This window comes from Dendrobates tinctorius, unplaced genomic scaffold (assembly GCF_039654945.1).
Source record: "Dendrobates tinctorius isolate UK_male_01 unplaced genomic scaffold, ASM3965494v1 ptg000086l, whole genome shotgun sequence".
In the NCBI taxonomy this organism is placed as follows: Eukaryota; Metazoa; Chordata; class Amphibia; order Anura; family Dendrobatidae; genus Dendrobates; species Dendrobates tinctorius.
In genome coordinates this window covers 29,591,717-29,604,932 of record NW_027361754.1, presented here as the reverse complement: position 1 = coordinate 29,604,932, position 13,216 = coordinate 29,591,717, and the positions used below count along the sequence as shown (strand labels likewise).

The following is a 13,216-nucleotide window of genomic DNA, read 5'->3' as shown; positions in this document are numbered from 1 at the left end:
TTGGACCATATTGACATGATGGCATCACACAGTTGGCGCAGATTTGTCGGCTGCACATCCCTGATGCGAATCTCCCGTTCCACCACATCCCAAAGATGCTCTATTGGATTGAGATCTGGTGACTGAGGAGGCCATTTGAGTACAGTGAACTCATTGTCATGTTCAAGAAACCAATCATATGATTCGAGCTTTATGACATGGCGCATTATCCTGCTGAAAGTAGCCATCAGATGCCTGTTCTTAGCTGAGAGGAGTGGTACCCAGTGTGGTCTTCTGCTGCTGTAGCCCATCTGCCTCAAAGTTCGACGCACTGTGCGTTCAGAGATGCTCTTCTGCCTACCTTGGTTGTAACGGGTGGCAATTTGAGTCACTGTTGCCTTTCTATCAGCTCGAACCAGTATGCCCATTCTCCTCTGACCTCTGGCATCAACAAGGCATTTCCGGCCACAGAACTGCCGCTCACTGGATTTTTTTTCTTTTTCGGACCATTCTCTGTAAACCCTAGAGATGGTTGTGCGTGAAAATCCCAGTAGATCAGCAGTTTCTGAAATACTCAGACCAGCCCTTCTGGCACCAACAATCATGCCACGTTCAAAGGCACTCAAATCACCTTTCTTCCCCATACTGATGCTCGGTTTGAACTGCAGGAGATTGTCTTGACCATGTCTACATGCCTAAATGCACTGAGTTGCCGCCATGTGATTGGCTGATTAGAAATTAAGTCTTAACACACAGTTGGACAGGTGTACCTAATAAAGTGGCCAGTGAGTGTACATTGCTACTTTACAGGGGCTATTCTGAATTGCCAGTCGCCCAATTTTCTCCAGTGCACCACACTGATCCCAACCCTTCAGTTGCTGAATCTGAGTCGCCAGATAGTAGATCCAAGCTTTCGGGATAGCCAGCCCCCCATTTGTTTTTTCTCTTTGTAGGTACTCCAGACGGATACGAGCCTGCTTTTTTTTTTCCGAAGTAATTATCTGAATAACCTATGAGCCCTCTGAAAGCACCATGCCGGGATCCACTCCGGGGAGTTGTGAAATATATAGAGCAGTTGGAGCATTAAAACCATTTTGATGAGATTTCCTCTCCCGACAACAGATAGGGGAAGTCTACACCATGCATCAATTTTAGTTACAAATCTATCTACCAGGGGTGTCAGATTAAGAGGCACATAGTCAACAGGTTTAGCTGTAACATTGATCCCCAGATACTTAAATTCTGTTACCAGTTTAATATTGGTTTCCTCTAACCTCTGCGTGTCTACACACGGGTCTATAGGCATAAGTACTGATTTGTTCCAATTTATAAAGGAGGCCCGACCACTTACCAAATTCCTGAAGGATAGCCATAACTGGTCTAATAGAGGAAGAGGCATCCCCCAGATACAGAAGCATGTCGTTAGCGTAGAGCGAGATGCATTCCTCCAGGTCCCCCACCCTAAATCCCCGCACTTCCTTAGAGGCCCTAATACATGCTAAGCGTTCAATAGCGATGGAAAATAGCAGGGGCGACTGAGGACATCCCTGTCTCGTTCCCCTCCCCATCGCCACCACCCCAGACAACTCACCATTGACCCTAATCCTAGCTGATGGACCATTATAGAGTAGCTTAATGAGGGCCAAGAAGTTAGGGCCACACCCCATTCTTTCTAAAATCTTCCAAAGATAACTCAACCGTATCAAAGGCCTTAGCTGCGTCGAGCGATGGCACCGCCCTGGTCCCCGCCTCAGGAGAACTTAACTGCATATTGAGGAACAAATGACGCAAATTAATGGCAGTAGACTTCCCTGGCATGAACCCCGACTGATCCTCATGAATGAGCCCAGCAATAACCTTAGCCTGTCTGACTGAGAGAACTTTGGCAAGAATTTTAACATCCGTCTGGAGTAGAGAAATGGGCCTGTAAGATTCTAGATGGAGGGGATCCTTACCCTGCTTAAGGATGACCACTATAATAGCCTCTAGCAAGGCTAGATATAGCATTGATTCTCAGCCCTCCAGCCTATCCCACTGGTGTAAGTCTGGACGCTGAGATGAAGAGTCTCTCGTTTGCCTGGCTTCCGCTTCTGTGCTACCCAGCATTTCATCTGTCTCAGCCCTCCATCTTCATCTTGAACATTTCCCCACTCTTCATTGGTTCTCCCCAGAGATCGGGGTAGTGCGCAGGCCTCCCTACTTGACTGGACCGCAACCACTGGGGTCTTGAACATACGGAAGTCTGGGGTTTGTGCCTCTTCAAGTTGTTCATAGAGATCCCCCACTGGAGTTTCCACCGTCACTCATGACAGGCCATCGGCATTTGCATTTTCAGTAGCAGAGCGATAACGGATGGTAAAGTCAATCTTGGCCAGGCGAGCCACCCACCGTTGTTGTAAGGCCCCCAAATTTAGCATTCTCAAAGTGGGCCAGGGGATTATTGTCCGTTCGAACTTGAATCTTGGTCCCTCCCAGGAAGCCCACAAACTTCTCTGTCATGGCCCACACGAGGGCCAAGAGCTCTAACCGGAAAGAACTGTAATTATGGGGGTTTCTTTCACTGTCTCGTAGGGACCTACTGGCATACCCGATGACTCATGTCCATCCCGTATTTGGGAAAGTACTGCACAGAGTCCATTAAGGCTACCGTCTGTGTACAACAGGAACGGTTGATCAAAATCTGCGTAGGACAAAAATCGGGGCTTAAGTAAGAGCATTCTTTATAGCCTGGAAGGCCTCCTCTCGCCTCTGGTCCCAAGTAATGCACTGGGTCTTCGGCACTCCGGCGGTCCCTCTCAGCAGTTCATTCAGAGGACCCGCCACCTTTGCAAAGTCTTTGACAAACTGTCGGTAGTACCCGGCGAGTCCAAGGAAGGCCTGGAGTTACCGCACGGTTCGAGGAACTGGCCACTTCTGGATAGCAGCCACTTTTTCTGGTGAAGGCAGAACTCCGTCTTGTGACACTATCTCTCTCTTGAAGAGGTGGCACTTCTTTGGCTTCACCTTCAGGTTATGAGCCCGCAGTCTTCAGAGTACCTGTCCAAGCCAGGCAAGATGGTCTTCGATTGAGGCAGAGAACACAGTGATGTCATCCAGGTAGATCAGGGAAGCCTCAAAGTTTAAGTCTCCCAAACACTATTCCATCAGCCGTTGAAACGTGCCCGGAGCATTGGAGAGCCCGAAGGGCATCCGGTTAAACTCGAACAATCTCATAGAGAGGATGAAGGCAGCTTTTTCCTTGTCTCTCGCCACAGCCACTTGCCAGTATCTGCTTGCTAGATCCAAGGTGGAGAAGTACTTGGCTTTCCCCAATGCGGTCAAGGATTCCTCGATGCGGGGATGCACAGAGCAGGCATGGAGTTTCCTGTAATCTACACAGAACCGGGTGGTCCCATCCTTCTTCCCGACGAGCACCAACGGTGCTGCCCAAGGGCTTTGACTACTCTGCATGACTCCTGAATCCAGTATCTGGTTCAATAATGTCTTCACCTCTTGGTACATCTTAGGTGGGATTTGCTGGTATCGTTCTCGAATTGGACGAGCGTTCACGATCGGTATCTCGTGTGTGATCGCTTCGGTACAGCCAAAATCTTCGGTGTGACAGGCGAATGCGGCCTGATTTTCCCAGAGCATAGCTTCTATCACCCGCACACGCTCAGGGCCAAGAGCCTTCACATCCACTTCCATTTGGTCAAGGATGATCCGCCCATTCCACTCTGGGGATGGCTTCTCTTCGGGCCCCGTAGCGACTGCAAGGGTCCACCCCACACCTTCGATCGGCAATAAAGACAACTCCTTCTGACTCACCACTTCGCCCTTGTGTAGGTACACCCGGGCCAGATCTGTCCCCCGGGGCAAGGTGACTTCCCCGATGCCCATGTTCAAAGCTCTTATGGGGACGTGTCCTCGCTGGACCACAGCTATTATACGAGCTATCATGACTTCTTGGTCCACTCCTCCGCCCACCATAGGCTGAACTATCACCTCTAGCCCGTCAAGGTTGTGAGGCGTTCCCACTGGAACGTGTAATAAACTTTCTCATTCGGGAGGCAGGATTACAGACTCCTTCCCAGGGGCCTTGATGACCCCTACCGCCTGATAAGACGGCACACTCTTCTGCGTCCCACAGACTCGGATCAATCACTGAAGGGCTTCATCCTGGCCTTCATATCGTGCGGCCACAGATCCCGACCCGCAATCGCTTATGATTTATTCACACTGCAGGGCTGGGAATCTTGGGTAGTAGTTCTCTGCGGCTCTCAGTCCAAGCAGAACCGATAAAAGTCAACGTGAACCGTTTTTCATCCGGTTTTAGTTGACCCGTCGCTGAGTGACAATTTGAACATAAAAAAATTCAAATACTTTATATTTCCTTCAGTTTTATAAAAAAGTACAAAAAAGGGATATAAAAACGGAAAAATAGTCCATTTTTAGTGTTAAAGAATATGAAAAAATATGTAAATGTGCCGTAATGCAAAATCCACACAAGTTTTTACCTATTCCGTTTGTCTGTTACTTTTTTAGGAACAAAAAACTCTTTATTCACATATATTTGTATTTCTGTTTTCATGATCTATTTGAAAAACAGCCCCCCCCCCAAAAAAAAAAATTAATGGCTTCTGTGTTTCTAAAAGTTTAATTGGTCTGTTTTTTGGGATAGCAAAAAAAAAAAAAAAAAAGTCTGCGCACCTTTCTTATCCCCTCGTCATTTTTAAATATTTAAGTCTATACGAAATGGATCTAATTAGAAAACCATTCATTAGGTTTTCTGTTTAATGGATCCGTTGTTAAACAGCGCGCACGCCTAGAACACTCGAAGGTGTTTCTGCAGTTAAAAAAAAACAAGCAAACAAAACAGATGCGAATAGATTCCAAAGTTTTCCTTTTTAAACACAACAATTTTAAAATGGAAACTTTGATTTCCATTCAGTATCTGTTTGAATCCATTTAGTCATTTCTTTCTACTGGATCTGTTACTCAAAATCTGATTTGTTCTGGATCCCAAAAAGAAACATGCAAACATAACGGATTTGTTGCATTAGTGTCCATTTGGATGTCCGCATAAAATCGGACTGAGATTGGATAGCAATGTGCCAACTTTCTATGAAGCTGGATGACACGTCGGCCAGTTCTTACAATTCGGTTCGATTAATACGGATGTTTGAATTCACCGTAACTGTTACGAACGGAAGCAGAGGGGCCCCGGTGAATCCTAGAGCTCAGGAGTTGCCCATATTTAAAAATTGAAATAACAGGGTCAAGGTGGATTATTATGAGGTCTCTCTGATTTATGCGTAAAGTGTTTAGAATGGAAGTGAGAGTGTGTCATGTAAAACGTCTCTTCTAAAAACGGCCAGATAAAAAAAAAAGGAACCCAAAAACGGCCAGATAAAAAAAAAAGGAACCCAAAAACGGCCAGATAAAAAAAAAAGGAACCCAAAAACGGCCAGATAAAAAAAAAAGGAACCCAAAAACGGCCAGATAAAAAAGGAACCCAAAAACGGCCAGATAAAAAAGGAACCCAAAAACGGCCAGATAAAAAAGGAACCCAAAAACGGCCAGATAAAAAAGGAACCCAAAAACGGCCAGATAAAAAAGGAACCCAAAAACGGCCAGATAAACAGGAACCCTATGGGTATGTGCCCCCGGTTAGGAATAGGCAGCACATGTCTGCCATGTCGAAAGCACTGCTGGCTTTTGAACGTCGGCGATTCCGCATGTGTTCATATAACTGTGCGGAATCACCGCGTCCAATACATCGTATGGGTGATATTTTTCTCCGCAAGATAAATAGACATGCTGCGGTCTGAAAAGACGCGTTGCATGTCCGTCTCCGTGGGTGATCCGCAGGCATCTTAGCACGCATAGTGGGTATGGAGTTTCTTGAAATCCCATCAATTTTGCTGTATCATCTGGACGCGGCGGATATAAGCAGCATCCTACCCGCAGTGTTTACTGACACTTAAAAAGGTTCCTTTATCTTCCAGTAATAAGAACCGAAGTTCTGCATGACTCGCTTTTTCTTTCATTCTAAAAACTTGGCACATGAACCAGAGAAACCCCATAATAATCCACGTTGCCCCTTTATTTCCATTTGTAAATGTTACGCAACTCATCCGTTTTGAACATTAATCCTGTCTATTCATAAAAATGGAACAGAATGTCCTAAAGGAAGTGTGAACGTAGCCCATGGCTAAAACAATCTTGGACTCCAAGTCCTGGCTATGGTAAAGATAGGATCATCTTGGAGTTTTGTCTACTTCATTTTTTAGGAAAGGACAGACAAAATTAACGTTCGAAACATTACTGCAAGAAACGACACAAAGGGCACCAGACAGGTTCAGGTAAGTTTTCATTTGGGTGGCCGTCGTGTTATAAGAAAATAAATAGCGTACCATGCTAGAAGAGGCTCCGACCCAAGTGTGAACTTAGCCCAAGAGGGATTAATGGGCACGATAATGTACATTGGCCATTTCTAGACTTACTCACCCAGTAAGAGGAGTCACCTCTATCCCATTACTGCCGAGCAGAATGGTACTGAACGGCCCATTGATATCACTTCTGGTTACAGAGGTAAATGTAGGGTTACTGAAACAGAAGAATAGAATAAGTTATATTCTCAGCGTCTGCCTCTATATGTGAAGCGTACAACACGACGAGCGGGCATGCGTCATTGCATCGACTACGGACTATTTAACGGATAGGGTGTAAATATACAGAAATCCATTCACAGATCAAGAATCAGCACAATATTGTACAGCTGTGCTCAATATTTTATAGGTTACGTGCTATAGAGGTTCTAGAGAAGATGCTACTCTAACTTCAATCACTAGAGGGCAGGAGCTAACCTCTTATTTTATTAAAGGAGTCTGGTCTGGGACAAGTCAAAGCAAGGAACATTCTTTGCTTTTAGGGCTTTGCTGCAAGTTCTGCAGAGCTGCAAGCCTGAGCAAGCTGTATGTTACAGAGGCGAGCAAACAAGATTCTGATTCAGCTACAATTCTTAAAAAAAAAAAAAAAAAAAAAGGAGAAAGAAAGAAAATCTTGAAAGTTACTCAACGAAATGATTAAAAAGAAAGAAAAACAAAACAAAAAAACCTAAACTTAGTTCTAATTTTTACTACCCAGGTCTAATCTTGCACAGGTCACTTATGATACACCATGACCACTTATATTTACTGGTGATTACAGTCAGTGGTAATTATTAATTTCTGTGTCTATACCTTGAATATCCCAGCTCCGCACATACAACTTTGGCTCTTGCAGCATCAAAACCATCATAACAAATGTAGTTCCACCTTCCATAGGCGTAGATCTGAGCAATGGAGCTGGATTCTGTCAGCCGGACTGTGAAACAAGAATGAACAAACAAGAGTATTGCGCCTGGTAATGTAAGAACTTTATTGTGCGATTACTATGCTTTGGTTTCGGATCCGACTGATCTATAAAATTCAGACTGAAATGTACAGTCCCTTTAAGTACAGAGAGTGGGGCCACTGTATAGGGTGACAGAAGCTCATGGGTGGCGCTTTATAGGGTGACAGGAGCGCAAGAGGCGGCTATATGAGATGGAAGAAGCTCATGGTGGTGCTAGATAGGGTGGCAGAAGCTCATGTAATGAAGCTCAAAACATCCAAATCTCCCACAGCGACTCCGCAGGTGAAGGTGAGCATTACAGTCTATGTAATGAACAGTGTTGGGTAATACTCACCTATGGAGTTATTGCTATAATCTACTCTCTGAACACAACGCAATTCATCTTCATTGCCGCTACAGTCCTGCGTCCCATCACACCATTTATCCAGGGGAATGAACTTAAAGGATTTGGTGCAGAAGAAGTAGTAATTATCTAGGACCACCTTAACTGTAAGAAAAAAAAAAAAAAAAAGTAAAATGTAATTATTTTGAAAAATCACCCCCCCTCCCCCCATCTCGGTAAAGTGTAAAGTAATAAGAAAAGGTAGTGCTCAAATAGTGTGCATGGGATACAGTGGACGCTTGTTCCCGTGAGGTGTCCTTGCAATTAGATACTTGTCACCTAACCGGCGGATAGAATCATTTGGATCTGTATTCATCAGTCTCCAGTGAGCTCCCCCTAGTGGTGGCTGCTGACAGCACAGGATCTATTTGGAGTATATGACTGATGCAGTTAGGACACCTGCAGAACCTCCTCTGGGCAGAGAAAGCTGCAAGATTGAGCTCAACAAGCTATATATAATAAATATATTTTCTTTCAATTTATTAAAAAAGTAGAATAAATACCGTATATATCCACAGAAAGAAAAAAAAAAAAAAAAAAAAAAACCTCCTGTACTTACTTAGAATACCTATAACTGCGAGGGAAGCCAAAATGAGCACTACCGTTGTCACTGGGACACAGTATCTTCTAAGTGCGGAAACTCTTCTGATCTTGTAGACTAAAGGATTGGCTCCAGGTCTTGTATTCGGTCTCGGGGTACCTCGGACAGGGCCCGGTGTCCTCGTTGGACCTGCCGGCCTAGATGCAGCAGGTTGGGCAGGTCCTGATGGTCTGTTGGCCGGAACTGGATTACGGGCAGGTCCTGGGGTAACACGAGTAGGTCCTGATGGGGTACTATTAGGTCCTGAGGGTTGAGCGTTAGTCCTTGGGGCAGCAGGCACTGGCTGCGATGATACAGCTGGTTGCGCAGGGTTGCTTGCTCTTTCATTAGCACCTGTAACGACCAAAACCAAAGTCACTATTGTAAAATCAAAAAAATTCATTGTGCCACACTCAGCCCCATAGACAACGTACAGGTTCTTTCTAATGTCCGATTCATGAGATTTACGAGGAGCGATCAAAGGTGGAGGTGGGCAGGGGGTGAAAATACAAGTTTTTGCCACTGCTGCAGAACTTTCTTTTGTTTTTAGATATATATGGGTATGTGCCACATGAGATCTACACATGGTAGGACACATGTGCTTCATACAATGGCGACAGCATGGCGGCACTTGTAGTTAGTAAACAGCATGTTCTCCAGCGAGGCTCCATCATCAATAATGGGTCTACATCACTGAGGTATATAGTGCAGAACTGTATCCTGAATAGACCCATTGTGAGTAACTATAGGATAATGACTCATCATATCCCACGAGAGCTCCAAGCCTGGGCCCATCCAGAGAAACAGCCTAGTCTTACCTGTACTGTTCAGAGGAGATGCAATATCCTCCTCGCTCCTACTCTGTAAAACAAAAGAATAGAATTAAAAAAAGAACATATTATAAACAATCAAAAAAATACAGATTAATTCTTGCAGTTTTTATCGGAACCTCATAGTAGGACTGACACTTCCTGTTCTGCAGAGATCAATCTACAACAGTCATCAAATCATAACAGGTAGCATAAGTGTTAGTTATTGTAAATAAATAACAGGACCCGCCATTCAGAATAGGTGATGTCACAGCTCACTGCCTCCTCCTCCTGTACCCTGTCTGATAACACCTCTATATAGAGTAGATAGCACAGGATCCACCATTCACAATAGTTGATGACACAGCTCACCTACTCCCCCTCCCTGCATTATGGCCTCTGCTCAAGTCACAGAGCATAACCACAACATTCTCCAATAGGAGTCAATGGACATCTTCAGCTGAATCGTTTCCCATGATCTATGTGGCTGCTGTAAAAGATAAAAAAAATCTCCCTAAATGCTGTGATCAGAAGTGTGGGTAAGATAGATGGCTTCTGGCTTCTATCAGTCATGTAAAAAAATTCTAAACTCAGAAAGAAAAGAAAAAACCCCACACACAACAACACAGATTAACCAGTTCAACACAGGCCGTTTATCCTAGTTCCTGACCAGGCATACTTTTTTTTCTCCTTCATACATGCAGGTTATAAATAAAAAAAAAATAAAAATTAAATATATATATATATATAAAATATATAATAATATATATATAATATAATATATATTTATAATATATACATTTATTCTTATTCGGATAGTCAAATAATGTTCTACTTTTTTTTCTTTTGATGCATGGGGCTTCAACTTTTCTCAATGTCATTCTCTCTTTTTTTTTTTAGGCAATATTGAGCTATATTTGTGGAAAAATGAAAGTAAATAAGTGTTTATTTTTCCCCATTTATTAATTATGACCAGAAAGAATGACTAAAATTAGTTTAAATTCTCTCCTTGTGGAGAGTGACATGCCAAATCTGGCACTCCAGTATGAGGAGACTTAAACGCCATTCATGCCCCTCTGGGAAATTAAATATGCAAATTGTCTCTTCAGAGAAGAAGAGGACTTGAACTTTAGCGCCACCTATTGGAAGTAGTTCTAGTCCTCTTTGAACAGACAATTTGCATATTCAGTTTTCCAGAGGAGCATGCAAGGCATTTGTGTCGCCAGACCTGGCATGCCACTCTCCCCAAGGAGAAAATTTTACCCCTTAGATCTCAGTCTTATCCTCTCACCTAACCAAATCAGATCTCATACTTTCCACTGACGAGGGGGCAATACCCAGAAACACTGTCTGCAAATTGAGATTCTGTTTTGGCTTTTATCGCACGTCATGTGGCAAAGCTCGTTAAAGGGTCGCTAATGGCTTTTAGGATTGCTACGTCAAGTAAAGTGGCACTAGAGTTCAAGTCCTCTTTCTCCCTAAAGAGACAATGTTCATCTCATTTACCTTGTAACTGGGGTCAATATACTAACCCCAGTTACAGGGGAAATGCAGTGTCCTGTCTGCATTGCAGTGTTGTCTGAGTCTCCCATGTCCGTGCAATCTCCTGATTCTGCCATACACACAATGATCACATGACTGCTGTGTATGGAGGAGGAAGCGATTGTTTAGCGTTGTGTATACAGTGATTGAGAAGGCAGTGATGGTAATAAACCATCTCTTCCTTCTGGCTGTGTCTGACAGTCAAATCCTTCCTCTCCCAGCTACACAGGATCTATTAATGTGGGTCCCCGTGAAAGCAGCTGATCATAGGAGGTCTCATCCTATTCTCCTTGCTGCTGTTATATGAAGCAGCTCAGTCATTGCTCAATTGAGCTGATATCAATGGACAAACTTTGGTCCTACAGTGTCCAGAACGGCACTGAACAAGTCGACTAAAGAGTAACACACCAAACAAACAAAAGACACCATTCAGTAATAGTAGTAACATCCAGACTATATCAAAGCAATGTTGAATAAATACAAAAGTTGTAGAGAAGAACCAACCCAGAAACTAACGAAAGGTCTATATTGATACAGGTGATATCTCTTGTGAGGTCACACCTAGTTTCATGTCGTTTAGTTGTTTTTGCTGTGTGCCTGCCTTAGGCTGAACTTTTGGTCCTACAGACAGACATGTTTTTCCAGCTTTGTAATACCTAGGGGAGAAGAAATAATCACTCAGATCACTGCATTTCGGGAGAGGAAGGGGACACTGGGACGGTCATTCTCTCTAATTTTGGAATGTAAGATTTAATGTACCCTCCATCTCTTACCCAAGTATTGATCTTTATTTAAGAGGTTAATCTTTTGTACTTCTTCAGACAGAGCAGTGGGGGGAGGCTCCTGCTGCAGAGAGTTGTCTTACAGCAACAAAAGAGGAAACAAGAAGGAAGCAAAGAAGGAAGGAAGCAAAGAAAGAAAGGAAAGATTACCCCATGGGAACGAGACAAAAATGTATACCATAGTGCGGTGCCAGTTCCTGCATCATGACTTAGGGTATCGTTACACATAGCGACGCTTCAGCGATCCCGACAACGATACGACCAGGTAAGGATCGCTGGTACGTCGCTACATGGTCACTAGTAAGCTGTCAAACAGGCAGATCTACTAAACAACACAGCGACGATACAGCGATCCATATAACAACCTCGGCGGTTGTTGGGACCTTGTCACACAGCAGCTATTCTGACGACTCAGACCTCAATAGGCATGATTCAGCGTTGCCTTTTTTGACGCCCCTCTGCTCCGATTGGTGGCCACTACTTCGCTATCACTACGCGGTTTGCTTCAGCGTCCCTGTCTCAGTCGCTAGTGCGCCATTTATTCGTGATTCCACAGTCACTGACACAGGGACACGCAATTATTATAACTGTACATGTTGAATGTTATGATTGCATATAAATGATAGCTGACCTATAAAAGGAAACGCTACAAAGATCCTAATTTCAGACCACCAATCGGAGCTGAGGGGGTGTTGAAAAGACAAAGCAAAATCACGCCTGTGTCCCTGAGTTCTGAGTCGTCAACAAGGTCGCTCGTCGTTGTTATAGCGTCAAACACAGTGATGCGCGCTGGCCAGCGGGACACCAACTATCAAAAAATGTCCTAGGACATTCGAGCACGATCAGCGATATCGCAGCGGGGGCCGGTCGCTGCTACGTGTCACACATAGAGAGATCGCTGGTGAGGTCGCTGTTGCGTCACAAAACCTGTGACATTTCAGCGATCTCGCTATGTGTGAAGTACCCCTTACATTTTAAAACCAGAATAATCCAGTGTGTGCTGTCGGTAAAGAAGTGAGAGAAATGCCAGGTATGGGTGCAGCTTCCTAATTTGAGTTTTAACCACTTAACTGCTGCTGGCAACAGCTGCATTTAATTGGTTAGTCAGAGGGAAGGGGGTCTTTCTATTGCCTACCACCATTGTGATTGTTGGGTGCTGATGGGTTACACTTCCTATGACAGTCAAGGGCTTAACAATTGCTCCCACTTTTGGTACCACTACTAAAAGGGATAACCCCAGTTCCAGAGGCTGGAGGTCCCATCAATTAGACCCTCAGTGATTAGCAAGTTAACCCCCTTACCCTACGGGAATCACCTTTTAAATTCCGAAGAGGCAGGGTTTAATAAAATGGATGTCAGTTTTACACAAGGTAATCAAGAATATATAAAATAAAAAAAGTAATGGGAATCAATAGGGGACACCAAAACTGATGATGTTGTCAGAAGAATGTAACACCATTATGATCAGAGTGTCTATACTTTTGTTAGTGGGCAAGATAAAGCCGACAGTCTAGAGACCCCATCCTATTACCCTATAGGCCCAGAGGCCGAAGATTTCACAAGGGTTTCCCCAATGTTCTCCGTTCTTGATTACAGTACAGAAGAGCGTGACCTGAGCAGCAGATGACGTCACACATGCTCCAAAATGACAATAGCCAACAAACAGGTGTCGTAAATGCTGTTTTGAAACTTTCCGGCTTATCTTCTGGTAAGAAGACTTACGAAGAAGTTATCAGTGATTCACTACACAACACCCGACGGGTAT

General features: G+C 44.1%; 1 protein-coding gene across 5 annotated transcripts in view; it reads right to left on the bottom strand.

Moving 5' to 3' along the window:
• Nucleotides 1–13,216, bottom strand: part of TMPRSS4 (transmembrane serine protease 4) — a 61,434-nt gene that overhangs the window by 36,921 nt on the left and 11,297 nt on the right. For all 5 annotated transcript variants that reach the window (XM_073585248.1, XM_073585246.1, XM_073585247.1 and 2 more), the window contains 5 exons: nucleotides 9,137–9,179; nucleotides 8,298–8,672; nucleotides 7,691–7,843; nucleotides 7,203–7,326; nucleotides 6,469–6,567 (listed from right to left, as the gene is read on the bottom strand). In XM_073585248.1, the coding sequence (XP_073441349.1) occupies nucleotides 6,469–6,567; nucleotides 7,203–7,326; nucleotides 7,691–7,843; nucleotides 8,298–8,672; nucleotides 9,137–9,179 (794 nt within the window). The remainder of the gene's footprint in view (nucleotides 1–6,468; nucleotides 6,568–7,202; nucleotides 7,327–7,690; nucleotides 7,844–8,297; nucleotides 8,673–9,136; nucleotides 9,180–13,216) is intronic.